Source organism: Triticum aestivum, chromosome 2B (assembly GCF_018294505.1).
Source record: "Triticum aestivum cultivar Chinese Spring chromosome 2B, IWGSC CS RefSeq v2.1, whole genome shotgun sequence".
Taxonomy (NCBI): Eukaryota; Viridiplantae; Streptophyta; class Magnoliopsida; order Poales; family Poaceae; genus Triticum; species Triticum aestivum.
This window is the reverse complement of record NC_057798.1, coordinates 751,625,346-751,644,091: the sequence shown is the minus strand read 5'-3', so window position 1 is coordinate 751,644,091 and position 18,746 is coordinate 751,625,346. Positions and strand designations below refer to the sequence as shown.

At 44.1% G+C, this 18,746-nt stretch overlaps 2 protein-coding genes and 1 long non-coding RNA gene across 5 annotated transcripts; 1 reads left to right on the top strand and 2 right to left on the bottom strand.

Annotated features, from left to right (window-relative positions):
- Positions 1-281: 281 nt before the first annotated feature.
- On the bottom strand, positions 282-4,143 carry LOC123047140 (uncharacterized). Of its 3 annotated transcripts, none has more exons than XR_006422809.1 (3): positions 3,638-4,143; positions 2,815-2,957; positions 282-2,732 (listed from the first exon to the last, which is right to left on the bottom strand). XR_006422809.1 is itself a non-coding variant. In XM_044470630.1 (3 exons), exons 1-3 carry the CDS (start codon positions 3,726-3,728, stop codon positions 2,663-2,665), a joined length of 357 nt encoding a protein of 118 aa, XP_044326565.1. In that variant the 5' UTR covers positions 3,729-4,143; the 3' UTR covers positions 282-2,662. The 3 variants fall into 3 exon arrangements, 1 of the variants encoding a protein (XP_044326565.1); XR_006422810.1 differs by having other exon boundaries at positions 282-2,726; XM_044470630.1 differs by having other exon boundaries at positions 2,815-3,010.
- Positions 4,144-4,433: 290 nt separating this feature from the next.
- Positions 4,434-9,220, top strand: LOC123047139 (uncharacterized). The gene is made up of 3 exons (XR_006422808.1): positions 4,434-4,758; positions 5,661-5,733; positions 5,821-9,220. It is a non-coding gene; the product is annotated as an uncharacterized lncRNA (long non-coding RNA).
- Positions 9,221-11,673: 2,453 nt separating this feature from the next.
- Positions 11,674-13,798, bottom strand: LOC123039549 (uncharacterized). Its single transcript, XM_044462668.1, has 4 exons — positions 13,730-13,798; positions 12,927-13,380; positions 12,510-12,745; positions 11,674-12,385 (listed from the first exon to the last, which is right to left on the bottom strand). The coding sequence occupies exons 1-4, from the start codon at positions 13,796-13,798 to the stop codon at positions 11,705-11,707; spliced, it is 1,440 nt and encodes a 479-aa protein (XP_044318603.1). The 3' UTR covers positions 11,674-11,704.
- Between the last annotated feature and the right edge of the window lie 4,948 nt (positions 13,799-18,746).

Genomic DNA, 18,746 nt, shown 5'->3' with positions numbered 1-18,746 from the left:
TAGCGCCCCTCTCGCCCACCCTCTCTCCTTCGCTGGTCGTCAACTTCTTCCCCATGAAAGAAACCAGATACAATGCCATGAACCAGATCCTGTAGAGCTGCCATGGCAAAGTAGCCAAGGTGAGGAGATCTTGGTCAGAAAAACATGAAGAAGAGAAGAGAAGCTTACCAAGCAACGCCAAGGTAAGAAATCCTTCTCCTCTCCCATGTCCAAACCTTGTTGACTATACCCCTTGTCCTTTCCCTCTGAATCTCCCAAATCAAGTAAAAAAAACTCCATGATTTTGAGCAGAGAAGGAAGATCAAGTAAAAGCATAAGAAATTCAGTTCCCTGTGCAAGAAAACCATTGTTTGAAACCAACTTTCACATGGATGTCTGCAAACAAACATATCCAGGGGTGAAAAAAATGCATCAGGTATCTAGAGTATTATAGCCAACTAAAACAGGTATTCTATCCAACTCAAACATCAGGTATCCAGAGTAGTCTCCATCAGGTAGCCAGCTTGTGACTATCGTTCAACATTATCTGCTTCATTACTCTCATTTCCTTGAACAATATCTCGCGGTTTGCAAAAAAAGGCAAAGGTGATTAGTTATCATTACATACAAATATTTGTTCTCTGGAAAACTAGATTAAAATGTTGAGGATGGCAACTTGATATTATGTTTGTTCTGCAACTAGAAATGCTGGTGATGACAACTAATGAGATATTCTTGTGCGACTAGAAATGCTGATGATGCCAACTAATGAGATATTCTTGTGCAACTAGAGAGGCTGAGGATGACAACTACTTGAATAATGTTGTGCAACTAGAATTGTAGAGGGTGCCAACTAAATAGATACTCTTCTGCAACTAGAAATCCTGAGGGTGCCAAGTGATTAGATACCGTTGGGCAATCCTCAAAATTTTTAAGATGGGATAAATCTGAATTCTTATGCAACTAGAGAGGCTGAGGATGTCAACTACTTGGATAATGTTGTCCAACTATAATTGCCGAGGGTGCCAACTAAATAGATACTCTTCTGCAACTAGAAAGCCTGAGGGTGCCAAGTCGTTACATACTGTAGGGAAATCCTCAATTTTTTTAAGATGGGACTAATCTGAGTTTTTGTGCAACTAGAAAAGATGAGGATGTCAACTAGTTATATATTGTTGTGCAACTAGAATTACTGAGGTTGCCAACTAATTAGATACTATTCTGCAACTAGAAAGCCTGAGGATGCCAAGTTGTTACATACTCTTGGGACAATTCTAAAAAACTTGAAGATGGCAACGTTGAGCAACTGAGAAAGTTGAGCATGCCAATGCTTAATTAGTCCTTCTGCAATCATGTATGAAAATTCATACACTTGTATGAAAATTCATACACTTGGCTGCCTGTATGTGGAGTAAAAAATATTCCTGATGGAACTTTATGTTACCACAGCGGCTGCTGCAGAAGATGTGGCATCTACCCCTTTGGATACTGCCTCCGCGCGCACCTTTCTTCTCTGCAGTTTTACTAAGAGGAATCTTTCGCCACCGTGAAGTTTTGACTAGCAGATTCTGTGCAACTACTTCTATTGCCCCTGCCAACTACTTCTAATGACCGTGTCCAACTGAAAACAACTATGTGTGCAACTAGAACTATTATAGATGCCAACAAAAAATGATTGCCGTGTGTGCAACTTTCCAATGACCCTATCCAACTGAAAACAACTATGTGTGCAACTAGAACTACTATAGATGCCACCCAAAAATGATCGCCGTGTGTGCAACTTTCCAATGATCGTGTCCAACTGAAAACAACTATGTGTGCAACTAGAACTACTGTAGATGCCAACAAAAAATGATCACCGTGTGTGTAACTTCCGAATGACCGTATCTAACTAAGAACAATTATGTGCATAATATCTAGAAGTACTATAGATGCCAACAAAAAATGGTCGCCGTGTGTGCAACTTTCCAATGATCGTATCCAATTGAGAACAAATATGTGTGCAATTAGAACTACTATAGATGCTAACAAAAATGATCACCGTGTGTGTAACTTCCCAATAATCGTGTCCAACTGAAAACAACTATGTGTGCAACTAAAACTACTATAGATGCCAACAAAAAATGATTGCCATGTGTGCAATTTTTCAATAATAGGATCCAACTGAGAACAACTGTATGTGCAACTACAACTACTAGTAATGATCGTCTCCGACGAAAACAACTATGTGTGCAACAAGAATTACTATAAATGCCAAAAAAATGAACGCCATGTGTATTCAGTTCAATGTATACCGTTCCACTTTCATCGCCGTAGGAAAAAGGTTTAGTGTTGTGCAACTTTCTAATTGTCGTATCCAACTGAGAACGGCTATGTGTACAACTACAACCACTATGGATGCCAACTAAGAATGTGAAGATCAATATATCTGAAAAAAGTGATACATACATTCAGCAGAAACAGAGGGCAAAAATACAAAGGAATGAAACAGATAAAATTGCTGCTTACGAATCAATTGCTGCTTCTTCTGCTTCTACACGGAGATATATTGGCTGTGAGGATCGAGCAACTGCTTTGCTTTGCATGCTATAACCCCGAAGGGCATCCTCGTCGTTCAATAGCCGTTGGCCGTCGTTGTTGCAACAGCAGTCACATCGCGGGCGCGCGATAGTTGGTGTTGAGTTCAGCGAGGATGCAGGCCGAGAGCCACGCAGGTCGCCGGCGGCAAGCACCTTAACCCCACACGGCTAGCCCTTCGTAATAACGTACATTCATTTGGATATTACACACATCATCCTTCATTCTGTAGTACAAGTAGACAAGAGGGATGCATACCTGCTTATTACAATTCTCAGCCCGTGTGGACAACGGCGGAAAATCTTGACATCCTTGCTTATCTTCCTCTTGAGCCACTGGCAGAGCTGCGCTGGGTTCGCCTTCCCTGCCACGACCACGACTCTAATGCCGACGTTTTCATCCTTGTCAAACCAAAAATCAGGGAAAATGGATGTTTCTGAATGCTCTTGTGCAACTGAAAATCTTGAGATGCCAATTATTTAGATACTCTTGGGAAATGAAATATTCAGATTTCAGGCTTCTAGAAGAAAAACTCGACCACAAAAATAGAAAAAATAATATAAATGACACTCAAATTTTACTATTTTGCTGCGCCAACTCCATCAAGTATTATGCACAACTTGTACTACTGATTTTGCCACAGAGACACCCAAGAAAATTGGGTGCGCAACTAGGACTGCTTTTCCATCCAACTAAAGCAGCAGTGCTGGACAACTCCTACTGCTTCGGCGGCCAACTCTGCATACTATTATCCATATACCAATTATAGTTCTAGGTTAGTACAGGATGTTTGTGATGCTCAGTTCGTGGCTTGCAACCCAACACAACCAACCCATTTAGTTCATCTACTGCTCCTCTCTCTCTCCCTCTCTGCTTTCCTGGCAAAGAACGCATTTGAAAAATACTGTATTTAAATTCCATTTGATTGTCTTCTCAACATGTATTGTTGCACATAATTGGCACTATGCTACAAACCTATTGAGAACCAGGCAGCTATTTATTTATTGCAAATCTTCTGGTAACTAACTAGATAGATTACATAGTACAATAAGTTGGCCCTAAGAATTGAAGCAAAATTAACCTGATGCCTTTGTTGAGCTTAGAGCTTCTTTCTCTGCATCTCCAGCCTCCTTTTCTTCTCTCATATGAGCCCTTGACAAAGCATCGGTCATATCCGATTCATAGGCATGGCAGCATCGGCTTCAGGAGAAGAGGTACATCTGTTCAATGAATTTCCTGCAAAGCATGGCACATACTCATTTGTTTGGCGGGTGAATAGAGAAGCAGATGGTGCAGAAGATACAACGAAGGGCAAAATCAACAGATTTTAGCGGGTGGACCGGCCTGCTGCGTGATCTACATGGTGGCCTTTTCCCGACGGGGCGGCGGCGACAGCGGCGGTTGGCCACCTCAGATCCAGCTCCTAAAAAAGTGGGGGAAAGGAGACGGCAGCGCTGCTTCTGTATGGCGCCGGCCGACCGGCTCGCTGGGCTCCTCCAATCTACCGCCTACCCTTCGACCTCCCCGGTGTGGACGCCGGTGCTCCTCTCCTTCTACACCACACCACTGTCGAGGAAGAAAGGGATCGAGATAAGACGGCTTTTTTTCTCTGGGAGAGAAGTGAAGCGGTGGTTGGTAGCGATCCGCTTGTCGCCTAGCGCGGCCGCCCGTTTCGGTCAGTTAGTGGCCGATCGCTTTTTAGATTTTAAGAAAATTCTTTTAGCATATTCGGTAAATATGCTATAAACCGAATACCAAACCGAAAACTTGGTTAACCGAATGTTCGGTTACCTATTTTAAAATGGATTTTTCGGTTTTCAACTTTGGAAACCGAATTTACTAAAACATCAAACGGTAGAAACCGATATTTCGGTTTATACCGAATGCCCAGGCCTAGGATGAACCAACCGGCTGCCTGCTGCCCCTTCCCCCGACTTGGACGAACCCTAGGTCCCTGCCCGCCGCCGCCGCCTGCCGTCGTGCCTACCCAACCCTACCGCTTGCATAGCGAGAAACGAGAAGCCGAGCACCACAGCGGCGGCGCGCTCACCACCGGCTCTCCGTCGCTGCATCGCCACTCCTCCGCCGTCCGAGCGCGACCAGGTCACTTCCTCTTCTGGTCCCCTTCCTCTGGCACGGCGGCACCCACAGTCCCTCGCGGCTCCCCGACATTCTCCGTCCCCGCACAGCCAAAAACTGCAGGTATTTCTTCAGCTTATCTCCCTTTGTAGATTTGTAGTACTACTGACCGAGTTAAATGATGATAGCAGGATAAGATGATTTAGTCAGGATTCGCTACCTGCCTGCTGATGTTACACTGTCCGATATGTAGTTCTTCATTATTGGTGAATCCAGAAAAAGTTATAGGTTGCAATGGCAATTGCTTATGTGAAGCTGCACCTATACAACATTTTTCTGGACTTCTTTTAGGTTCTTTCTGCTGGTAAAAGTTGGGAATGCCATAGAGATGCTTTGCCAACAAAAAGTTTGATATCTTTTCTTTTTCCTCTTTGTATATTCTAGTATTTTTCTTACCACCATGAAACAATGCTCTGAAGTTGCATTCTCCTGATTCGTAGCTATGCCTGTGTGTATGTTCAGATGATTATTACAGTTCAACTTTCTGATCGTTATATTTCTGAATTGGACTGAACTGCTGTTATGAAGCTAACCTGCCATGAACAATGTAGTTTGGTATCTATCAAAACATACGCCGTGGGAGGTTGTGTTATTTTACTACTCGGTTGTATGTCTTTGTCCCAGTAGATTAATTCTGGATAGCTGGGTTCTTTGTAACTAATATATTTCATGTGGAAATCAGGGGGCTGACATGAGGATCAAGCTTTCAGCTCCTTCACCTTTCCTTGTTGTGGTGGCCATATACGCCCATATGATACATTATTTGATTTCTTTTGCTTTTAGGAACTAGGAATGTAGTAGTATCTGTCATGTAGCAGGCTAGTCCAGATTAGTCTAATCTTGTAAGCATAGCAATCTGAGTTTAGCAGTTAGAAACTAAAATGTTGTTGCTTGATACCAATGTTTGTTAGATGTAGAAACCAAATTTGGCACTGAGAAATTTTTGTTTCTCTAAAAATTTACAGGAACGCAAGATGAGTAAAAGAAACAAGACATAAGTTACCGCACACGCAAAGGCCTTTTGCCTCGTCCTACAACGTAAGCTTTCATATTTTGCATTTGTTATTAACTACTTTTAGCTGCTATATTATGCACTGATTTGCATTTCAAAATTTCTAATTGAAGGTTTAGCTTCTTGTGCGATTGAAGATATAGTCATGGGAGGCTTAGATCAACCAATCCTTTGATTTGGTATCAATCTTTTGTATCATTTATATATGCTACGTATTGTCTTTTGATCTGTCTTGCTTCATAAGTTGACACATCATGGAACAAATGCTGCCATTGAATATTATGTTTGGTTTCTTATTAGTTATGCGACATAGATTGGCTTAGTTTCTCGCCTGGGGTGTCAGCAAATCCTGGGTCCGCCACTGATTAGCGTGCTATCTCCCTCGTTTTCCTACAAGTGGGCCGGCTGTCCTAGGGGACGCTACTCCCGTAGCCAAATTGAAGGGCGCTCGTTGATTGGGCCAGCCGGCTGATTCGGCCTCACCAAGAAGAGCCCATCTCAGCGAACAAATTAACGACATCTCCTCGGGCCACACCCACCCACGACCTCAAAAAAAAACCACGACCTCTCCTTTCTCTCGATCGGGAACCCTGGTCAGGCGACTTCGGGCTGCGGCACGCCAGGATGGCGGCGGTGGCCCACGCCTCCGGCTCCCCTGCGAAGCGCGACGCGAAGGCCTCCTTCGCCCCCTCTTCCTTCCTCGCCTCCCCACGGGGCGGCGGTGACGGCTGCAAGGTCGGCGTGCTGCGCTCGTCCCCTCCGCTCCACCAGAGGTACCCACTCCCTGTCCCCATTCGCGCCCCGCTCACGCTCGAGGACCCCCGATCGCTATCGGCCCTGGCCTCCTACCGGATCCTGCTCGCCATCCTCGCCTGCCTCCTCCTCGGCACGCTCGTGTCCGCCCCTTGCGTCTGGTCGCACCTCGCGAGTCCTTGATCCTATCGATCTACATTGCATCTCGTCGGGATCCCTCATGCTTACTGAAATTCATGGTTCCATTGGACCGTAAAACGCGCCTGACCTGTGCCGCAAAGATGAGATTCGGCTCCAGTGCCCCGGAGTAATGTGATGTTGAGCTCAGCGTGCATATAGGGGAATGTTTGTGCGCGAAATCAGTTTTAACGTTTGTTTGATTTTATGGCTTGTGTTGTCACCGTTCAGGTGAGAAACTCGCTATTGACAATCCACGTCTTGGAAGCCATGTGCCGAGCGCCGCAGCGATGAGATCTCAGGCAAGTGCTGACACTGATCCCTCGAGTAGAAACATGATGAAAGATGTTTCATAAATGTGACTGGATCTTCTCAGTGTACCTTTTTTTTCTGTTGTTTCTTCATGTATCTTAAATTCTTGATACTACTACAAAGCCAATATGTTGCCAGGGTAGTTGATAAAATTTTCTTAAGACCATAAGTAAATTGAACAGTTGATCTGCTAGATACTCCTTCCGTTCCTAAATATTTGTCTTTCTATACATTTCAAATGGCTACAACATACGGATGTATGTAGACATATTTTAGAGTATAGATTCACTCATTTTGCTTCGTATGTAGTCACTTGTTGAAATCTCTAGAAAGACAAATATTTAGGAACGGAGGGAGTATATTATATTTGGAAAGAAGATATTCCAAACGTAAGTTGGGTGGCTGGAGAAATAAAACGTGACTGACTGACTTTGGGATGAGGATAAAATTATTATATCATTTCTAAGAGCACAAGTGGAAAAATAACCCAGAAACAATATACTCTGTCTACATTTCTTCTTTAACAGCTGCTCCTTTTACATGAACCTCTAAACCAAAGCCGGATACAGAAGCAATCAAAACTGGGGGCTGGTGATATCATTTTTTCTTTAACAGAAGCCAGGATGCACTGCTGGTGGAGATAAGTGCAAATGCGGCAGCAGCAACACCTTCACCGGACAAAAAGAAAGTTGGGAGGACGGGAAAAATGCAGAGGGGTAGAAACTACTACTGATGACATGGAAGGAACCTCTAAAGCTGCTGATAGCAAGAGGACGGGGCCTTCTGAATTAGCTGATGGTGACTCGTAGTTGCAAGAGTTCTCCCAGGTAAGTGATACCCTCGTGCATGTGTTTTTTGGTTACCTGGGCTATTGGTAAGTTTGGACCTTATTTAATTCGTGAAAGTGTAGCGACACCATTTTCCATGCTGGTTTGTTTTGGTAAGCCTTTTTCATGTATACATGGAATTGTTGGTCTGCCACTTTCTTACATATATCTTTCAGCCTGGTTGCTCTTTAACAAAACAAGCAAACCAAAATGAACAATATGATTACAACGTATCCCCGCTGCTGCTTGTATGGTAGTATTTAGTATATCATTATTTGATATTGCAATTAATTTAATCCTTGTTAGGACTGTTGTCCTATGAATGTGTGCCCTGCACAAGAAATAGCCAGGTGCATTTGGCTGCCATAATTCTTCTTTGTTTCCAAACATGGTGGCTCTTTGGTAGAGGCATTTGAAGATTTCATTTATGCATCATGAAAGCAATCTATTTCTTATTGCCTATTATCTGTACCGATTAGTTGTATTTACTATCTAAATTGTTGTGTATGCTGTTATACCAAGTCAATTTATATGTGACCTTGCTTTTACTGACTATATATATATATAAGATTTCCTTGGACTACCAACTAATGTGTGGTTATGTTTAGGCAAGCTTAATTATTTCATATGGCCATATATTTATCAAAATTCCTACTATATCATTGTACAAATAGACGGGCGCAACAACGCGTGCCATCAATGATCTAGTAGCCGTGGTAAAAGGAACATGCAGAGGAGCATTTAGGCTGGCTTTCATGTCGTGTCTGGCTTCTTAGCAGAGTTGTACTCCCTCCGTTCGGAATTACTTGTCACAGAAATGGATGTATCTAGACGTATTTTAGTTCTAGATATATCCATTTCCGAGACAAGTAATTCCGAACGGAGGGAGTATTAGGTTAGCTTCTTTATATACGGATACGCACGAATCGAATCCAGCACACCAGTTTTTCCGTCTTTGCCTTGTCTTAACTTCATGGCGGCGGCAGATTGACGATGTAAGGCGTCGACAGTGAAGCCACCCTGGTCGTTGGTACGACGCTCTACTTGAGAGCCACATTGATGCACACCTCCGCCCATTTGATCGCAAAGACACCATAGACAACGACTTGTTTTTGGTCACTCAGAGCAAAAACAACCAAATCATCAACTGCCATGAAGGCTTCAAAGTCCGGCATCATTGTTGATTACATGTCAAGTGGCATGTTGCTTGATTGGTTATCTACACATGCTAATTTGGATATCCCTAATAGTTATCTACATATGTTGGGATGGTTTAATGATGAGTGTTACAACTCGATGATATGAATATACACTGCAGTATAGGTGCAAACTAAGTTGCAATGTAATCCGTTGATATATTGTTTGTGATGATTCCTAACTTTTAATCTCACAAGATATTGATTGTGCAACACTTGAGAGATACAATGAATGATATATTTATATACCATGTGTACACATTGTTTTTTTGATTAGTCTATTTTCATAATAAGCAAAGCCAAAGACGGCTTTGTTTCCAAGAAAAGGAGTATGATTTGGACATGGACCTTAAAATATAACCATAATTGTTTGCATAAAAATAATTATTAGTGAATTCTAATAGAAATTATATGAATTATTATTATTTTATTCAGAACAAAAACACAACACAATATCTTATAATGTATAGGATGACAGAAGACATGAAGAATGGTGAAGACGCGAGGACTGATTGATCTACACATGTGTGTATATTACACACAGTAACGTGCGGGAGAAGGGTGGCCAACCAGCATGGCCACCTGACGCATGCTGGTTGGCCGCGGCGAGAAACTTTTTGATTTGTTTTCGAGATTATATTTGGAGGATGAAAGTGAAACTTTTTTTCTTGTGAAAAAGGTTTTTTTTGGAGATTATATTTGGAAGACAGAAGTGAGCCTTTTTTTCTTTTTGAGATTTTTTAGGCTTTTTCCTTTTCTTTTTGAGATGGATGTGATGTCCATATGTTGCGAGAATTTTTTTTTATTTTGAGATGAAGGTGAGGTTTATTCGGTTTATTTAAGAGAGAGAAATAGGCTCACAACTTCTTCTCAAGAGGCCAGCAATGACAGGCCCCAACCACTAGTTATATATGCATGTGTACAATTTTTTTGCATTAGAGCATTACTAAATCAACATGCATTAAGTGGACCATAGGCCAGCAAGCATGCCAAGAATGAGGCCCATACGTGTGCAAGCCATGCATGCATGCCCATACGAACGAGCCCAAGACTACGAGAGTAGGACGTATGGACAAGGCCTTGGACCGCAACGTCGTTCGAGGTGCTGAGGCAGGCGCCGGTTGACATCATCCGTCTCCTAATAAATAGATAGATTCTCCAGTTTTATAATTTAGGTTTTATTGTATTGTCTAGCTATCGCTATAATTTGTATCTACTAAACATGTAGGATTTAAGATGGCAACGGGGCCTCGAAACCCGTTTCCCCACGGATTTTTATCCTATCAGGGGATGAGGATGAACCTATTTCTATTGCTGCGGGGCTGCTCTTGGATAAAATTTAAAACCCGTCAGTTTTCACGGGTGCAAACCAATTCCAGCACTACCCACACCCAAAACTCATCAAACCAGTGAAACAAATGACATGTGGTCCCCATAATAGACTTGGGCTGGCCAAAACCCCGTTGTCCCGCCTCTGTGCACCCGAAACAATCACTTGTAGCTGCTAGCTTACCACACTCCCTCATCTAGATCGCATGCTCAGCCCCAAAAATCTAAAAACCACGCACCCATTTCTTACCTCCTAGTGTCGCCTCCCAAATGTTTTTTTTATGACCGTTCATGTGGATGGGTTCTCTGTGGGTACGGAAAATCGGATGGGCCAAAAATTGTCCCCGCGCATAGTTTGGGAGAAGGGGACGGGTTTGGGTTTCTCTCGTCGGGGGGAGGATGTCCATGCAAAACCCAACGGGTTCATCCCCGTTGCCATCTTGATGTAGGACTGCCGCCTTGTTAGATCCACAGTGGATCCGAACTCTTTCATCTTTTGTGTGCTCAGTTTATTATCCGCAATTTCAAATTGCAATTCATCATAATTCTTGCCAATCATAATTCATCATAATTCTTGCCAATCATAATTCATCATAATTCTTGCTCAGTTTATCATCCTTTGGTTTCTTGCAGGAACTTGAACCACATTGTTTAGGTTGATCATGTCTATGGCAAGATCAATAACTATTGGAGATTGGTTTATCGATTGCCAAGGCATATCATTCGGTGGTATAGCCGGATTATCAAGATCAAAATTCACCAAATCGATAATTATCCCCAGTCTCATCGAAAGATCGGGCCACCGTCACATCAAGTAAAAAAATGTCACACCTAGTTCTGTTGTGAATCGAATAGAACAGTGGCACTGTGTGAAATTCTTTCACACAAACAACTTCAGAATTTGCATGAGCGTGGCCGCTTGTTGGCTACCAAAAGTATACCTTTCCTTTCCCACCTGTTTTCGGTGCCTTCTTTATGCTCTTTCCTAAGGAAGCAAGAGGAAGAGTGATGGTCGACAGGCAAAGAATGGCTTGAGTGAAAGCTGGAGTGGCACAAGACAGATTGAAAGCAAAGGGAATTGCAGTGATCGATTGATTGATGACACAGTGAGACACATCCAAACAAGGCCTTAATCCACTCTCCTCTAGCCGTAACCACTCTCAAAGAGTTTTAATCCTGCTAACACACAAATATACATACAGCAAAATACAACATTCTTGCCAAACGAAGCTAAATGAAAGTTTGCAAAAGAAAGGAACAAAACTAGATAGAAAGACGAAACAAATCGAACACTCGAGTGCGAGTAGGTTGATACACACGGAATTTGATTTTGAGAAACCACTAGCATAGCAAGTCATATTATAGTCGGTACACAAATAGTTGGATCCATATACACAATTTTTTCAATCACGCCCGGCAGCATAGCCCTCCACCAACAGATCCAACTTTTCCTTTACAAGGGGGGACCAGGCAACAGTAACCTCGACCGTAGAGTTGTCAACTTCACATGATAGGTTGCTTGTTTGGCAATGTTGGACACCGAAATCCACATGACCCTCTACAGGTTTACAACCAGCTTCCGGGTAAGCCTCTATGACAAGCCTCAGTGTTCCTTGTAACTCCACAGGAACAACATTTCTCGACAAATGAAGGTAACCATTTGATCCCACATCCATATTTTCACCACGATAATCAAGCAAAACAACTTCCCTAGAAGTGGGACCAATATTCCTTGTTGCAGAAGACCAGGAGCAAGCAACTCTGCATCCACATTTGAAAGGCCAACCCCCTTCAACAACGTGAACACCCACGATGGTGGCCTGGACCGCCGTATCAAACTTCTCAAAGGTTAATTCTGCATCACACCAACAGCCACAGATCAATATTGAAGACATACTATCAACAGTTGCGGACCTCAATTGAGGGACATTTAAATCATATACACTGTCATAAAGGTGGTTGCAAGAACTGATCAATGTTGTATCTTCTTCGGCTCCCTCATTTATTTTGAGTTCAACTTCAAAGTCAACAGTGTCAACAGCAAAAATTGCACGAGATGGACCAGTCAAGCATAGAGAAGAATCCTGCAAGGATCATATCATTATTCTTGATTGCAATGGTTTCCTAGGAACACACTCCAATGGACTAGGAAAGTAGGAAGAGGAAACAAAGAAAATTGAGGAGCAAACTGAAATATATAGTACATACTTGTTTATCGAGTTTTTGGTAGTTACACCTTGATCGAGAGAATAGAATGTTGCGGTTGCGATCCACCGTGTCTCGAGCAACGATCACACCATACACTTTGAGTGGCCACTTCAAGGTTTTTCCTTTCTTTTCCAGAATCCTGATGGAATAGATCAACAACGTGCGCCCTGCAATAGCAGCAGGGGATGGGACGGCACGAGGTGAGCTGTGGGTAAAGAACATAGGGCTCAATGTAGCTGCATCAACAAAGACAAGTGTCAACCGTCAGAAATCTCACATGAACGAGTAAACTATTATCTTTTCTACATTCAAGGAGAAATGAAGTTAGTGATCTGCTAAAATTTTGTAACAAATGGAAGCAAACAGATGATACAAATTTAATTGATGAGTAAGCTGAGTAGCATTGAAGTTTTTTACTTGTATCTTCCAAGCCACCGCACCCTCCAATCTTGCTACCCCATACACGTTCCCAGCAGTCATATACTTCGCCGAAACTTTCTTGTTCATCAGCTATCTCCTTTTTGAGATACTCCAATGCGGATATATCCTCATTCTCATCTTCATCTTCATCCCCATTCTCATCCTCGTCCTCGTCCTCGTCCTTGTCTTCATCTTCATCTTCATTTTCAATCAGCGCCAACTTGTTCTCATAATGAGAGCAAAATCTCAAGTACTTGGTGAGATTGCAGATTTCGCTGGGAATCTCCTCGTCATCATCATCACTCCCAATCTCCTCATCGTCATCACCACAATCATCGTCACCCGTAACCTCACTTTCACTCTCACTCTCAGCACTGCTACCCTCCGTATCTGGGTACAAATTCTCCGCACTCCTACTCTCAGCAGCCTCGGTATCTTGGTAGAAATCCTCCTAAGGAGACGCTGGGGGCACCGGATTTCCGCCGTAATCTGTATGTAGCGCTAAGCAGCTCAGAGGCCTGGTGTAAGGAGACGCTGGGGGCACCGGATTTCCGCAGAAAATACGCCATAGACAACATCCGGTGGCCCAACTCCTACATACCTTGCAAGATGTTGTCGAGTTCTTTCTCGGGTAGCTCCATTGTGCCCGATTCCATCAGTTCGGACGCCGTTTCCTTGGCGGCTTTTCCGGCGATCATCCACGACGATTTACTGCTTTCCCCTTTGTGTATCTGCCTCCACCCAGAAAGGCTAGGAGTAAGTGAGTCAAGCACGTCTTCGCGCTCCCTCCCCACGGATACCATCTCCTTCATCCGGTCCTTAATCGCCCAGGATTCCCAGTCGATTTCCTTGCCGGATCCTCTCTCCATCTCCTTGCCACCGGCCGTCGCTCTCCTCTCTGGTGTTTCGCGGGGTTAAGATGAGGTAGCAGGCTTCACGTTGGGGCACTCGCGGGCGCCGCCGCCGCGTAGATTATCTTTTTTTGTTGTTGTTCAAGGGAACTGTCCTCGTCTTGATCGTCTTTTATGGTTTCAACGAGACGGCCGGATGAGGGCACTTATACTACGACTCGTGCAGTTTTCCGGTACTGTTATGCGATCGGTTCTGGTTTTGTTACGTGATCGGTCGTCCCACTGCCCACCCCACGAGCCCACGTCCTTCTCCACTTTTCCTCACGACACCGATCCAATCTTCCTGGCTCTCTCCCGGAAACTGATTCTGTACATCCGGATGTAGACAGCCAACGCATCAGCCTCCATGCGTGTCCACTAGGGCCCACGCACCGCTTATCCTCTTCCTCGTTATGCCGATGAAACACTTTCCAGCCGCACGTCTCAACGCCCGCCCTTCTCGTCTCTCTCACCACCGGACATTCTAGGCCACCATGGTTGAGGGCGACGACTGCTTCCGTTGACGGGTGCTGCAGGGCTGGACGCTACGCGTGTGAGCTGCTGCAAGAAAGGAGGGTGCCGGTGCCGTGAGATAGTGCTGCAGGTGGTGCGGGATGTCGACGACCACGGCGCAAAAAGCGTGCTGTGACGGTGTCGAACAACCACGGCGATGCTGCCTAAAGGCGCGCGTCCATGGCCGCGGACCCCGGAGTCGAATAACCGCGGCGATGCTGCAACCACGCCGCTGGCCGCGATGATGCTGCGACCGCGTCGACGAGACGACGACCATGACGGGGCAGCGCCGGAAGCATCGGATGCTATCGCCGACCGGAGCACTGGTGCCGCGAGGCTGGTCGCCGGAAGCATCGATGCTGTGAGGTCGCTCGTCGACCGAAGCACCGGTGCTGCAAGGCTACTCGCCTGAAGCATCCGATGCTGCAAGGTCGCTCGCCGGGAAGCATCGGGATGACGTGAGGCCGGCTGCTGCGACGAGGGTTGAAGCAACGGTGGCTAGCGGGCGAGCCTGCTGCTGTGACGAGGTGTCACGGTAGTGGTGAACGGCGACGAAGCCGGCTGCAGCAAGCGGTGGTGGTCGGTGGTGAAGCCGGCTGGGTTGCTGCAGAAGAGAAGGTGGTCGGACGGCGTTATGGCTGCTGCGATGGTCGTGGTCGTCGGCGTCGGCGAGCCGGCTACAGTGACAAAGCGCGGGGTAGAGAAGGAAGCGAGGGAGCGCGTGGGAAATATTTTTTTTAACAAAGAAGGGTTTCCCCTTCCGATTTCCATTAAGGGAACAAGAAAGCTAAAATCCAGTCGGCAGGAATTCTGCGACAGATCCGCACGACTCGGATCGCGTCCATTTCAAACCGGACGGCGCTTATTAATTGTACGGTAGTTGTTATTTCCTTCCGTTTTTCCACGATCCCGTAATTAATGGTGATTGGATTATGCTTTAATTGCGATCATAATTCTAGGCAACCTTATTATCCCATAATTAATGAGTTACTGCAATTATCTTGGCATGATTATACCGTGATAAATGGGTTGCCTCAATTTTGTGGGTTTGTTTTAATTGTGCCTCCTATTTTTTTTTTGAGAATTTTTTCATTCATATCACGAATCAGTACAAAGAAGTTGACCCTTACAAGCACATTAATTAGTGGGTCACCTCCTAATTTGCATGATTTTGTCAGTCCTCTTCTCATCCTAATTTCCCAGGCAAGCTAAGACCTCTAACCTGACCATGCTAACCAACTAGCCAAGCAATTAGTTGTGTATGTTGCATTTCTTTTTTATGATATATATGTATAGTTTGCTTTGAATCTTTCTTGTATGTTATAGTTTGAGACACCCTCTATAGTTATCATGTCATGTCGTTCATAATATAGTTATCATGTTTTCTCTTGTTAAAATTATCATGTGAAAAAGGCATTCAAATACACCTAGTAAATTATGTGTAAATAGCATGGTAAGATACTATGGACCTGATAACTTAGCTATAAAAACGTGGTAACTTTGACCCGTAAGGATAAAAGTTGTTGAAAACTTATTCTCGATAACTTCTATGTCAATAGCATGGTGATATTTCACACCACATATCTGATAACTCACGCACAAACACCCGTGATAATGTTTTTTACCCAAGGGAAAAAAGATTTTTGAAACATACCTCGTAACTTATGTGTCAATGGCATGATATCGAACGGTCGGAAGGTGGAACTGTCCATAACTTTTTGTGTAAATAGCATGATAATATAGGCTCTCAGACCTGATAACTTAGATATAAACACCACAATAATTTTGAAACATGGAAAAGGTTGTTGAAAACATACCAACGATAACTTTTATGTAAAAGCATGATAAGATACGCTCCTGGACCTGATAACTTAGGTACGAAGACCATGATAACTTTTGACCCGTGGAAATGTGTTATTGAAAACGTACTCTGTAAATAACATGGTAATACAGGCTCCCAGGCCTGATAACTTATGTATAAACACCACGATAACTTTGACCCATGAAAAAAATTGCTGAAAATATACTTTGATAAGATCTATATAATTTACATGGTAACATACACACAACAGGGCTGATACCTTACTTAGCTCAGGCATGATAATTTTTGATCCAGAAGAAAAAGTCGTTGGAACATACCAACATGGGATCTTGTTTCGAAGGTCTCGTCATGACGGATTTTTTGGTGAAAATGGATTTTGAATCGAACAGACCGTTTGGGTTATAAAACATTTTGAAATTTCAAAATAAAGTGAATCTATGATGACATTAGCTTTACTGCACCTTAAGTGCATTTGCATGTGGGGAGAAAGTTGAAAGAAATCATTTTTATGCGCGGAATTTTTATATGTAAACATCGTGGTAACTTATGTACCATAGACGTGATAACTTGCATATCCCAGATGTGATAACATTTTAGTCGAAAAAAAAGTTGTCGGAACATATTAACATGGAATCTTGTTTCGAAGGTCTCGTCGAGACAGTTCTTTTATGTGAAAACATTTTTCGATTGGACCGGCGGTTAGGGCTACAAAACATTTTGAATTTTGAATTTCTTTAGAATCTTTGCTGATGTCATTATTTCTGTTTTATATGCATGCATGCATGCAGACTTGGAAATGAATTAGGAATTGGCTCGCACACCACACTCACCGTTGTTACTTTTTGAAATCGTGCAGATGTGATGCAATCCTTCGAATGTGTGGAAGTTAGGCCCTGTTTGGTTCATAAGTCCTAGGACTTCTTTTAATCCCAACTTATAAGTCCCAACTCGTTCCTACCTGTTTGGTTCCTGAGACTTAACATGGACTAAAAGACCATATTACAACTATAAGTCCCTATAAGTCCCTCCTTAAGAGTCTTATTTTATAAGTCCTAAATGTTCACTTTAAATCCCTATAAGTCCCTTTTGTTTGGTTTAGATGAGACTTAAAGGGACTACACCAATAAGTCCCTGTAACCAAACACCCTCTTAGTCAAATCCTTAAGGGAAACCAAGCCCGAAATAGTCAGACGCGATACAACAAAGCATTCGAATAAACGGCACCCTAACGACAAACTACCCAAAAGCTAACAGATCTCCAAAAGACGAAAAGGACGCCTCCACATGTGGAGAGCGCCAGAATAAACCTCGCCACGGTCAGGTTACTTCATAACTAACCCATACATAGGTTCAAACAGAACTGAGAGACAGTAAGGAGCGCAAAACTAAGAGAGGAACGCGCCAGCACCGGGTTGATGGGGGGGGGTCACTTCAGCCTGGGGACGTTGAACCTCCATCCTTGTGACGTCTTGTAGACTTCATGTTAGAGTTGTGTCGAATATAGTGTACTCCCTCCGTTTTTGAATATAAGTTTTTGAAGAGATTTCACTATGGACCACATACGAAGCAAAATGAGTGAATCTATATTTTAAAATGCATCTAGATACATCCGTATGTAGTCCATAGTGAAATCTCTACAAAGACTTATATTTAGGAACGAAGGGAGTACAAGATAGGTTACAGTTGGACTTGTAGTTGTATCGTGTTTACATAGGATGTGGAGTCGTGTCCTAGTAGGACACTTGTATCATAGGCCTCTCATATATAGCGGGGTAGACACACGATGTAACCTATGCCAACATAATAACACCGGAACGCAGGGGAAGCCGGCGGCATGTGCCGGTGTCCAGGGCGACCGAGTGCGGTATTGTGACAGTGTCACGGGAAGGAGCGCCCGTAGTCAAGCCCCGGGGATGTAGCCATATCGGTGAACCTCGTTAACAAATCTCGGTGTCGTGCCTCGTGTGATTGCTTGGTCCTCGGATGATCGACGGTATGCCTTAAATTTATTTTAACAAGTGGTATCATGAGCTAGGCGTGAGGGGGGTTGATCTATAGGATGAAGAAGCAGTTGCGTGGTGGATGCGTCGGCGGCGACGGGTTGCGTCAGATTAATCTCGTATGCGCGTGCAGCGGCACGCGTGCGCGCACGGGATGTGCGGCGATCGATCGGTGGATCGATCGGGCGAGCATCGGCAGCGCGTGTACGTGCGGGTGGGATCGCTGGCGTCTGGCGAAGCCTAGGCGAGGCCCACGGCGGTGCGGCTCATGTGGCTGCAGCAGGGTGCAAAGCCCGAAGCTGGCCAGAGGCGCGTCTCGCATAGGTGTCGCTCAAGAGCAGGCTGAAGCATACGTGGAGGACTCGTGGCGTGTGCATACAGAAGAAACACCGTGGATTTGTTTGGACAAAAAGGAGACCGACTCTCCATGCGACACGGAGATAGGCAGGCAAATCAATATGCGGAAAGAGGAAATCCATCGAGCGATACATACTAGCTGGGACATTGACAAAGCAACAACAGCATCAGGAGTTGAGCTAGAGCTACTACACGTGAAGATCAAAAGTGTTCTTTGGTTGGAATTTGCTATTAG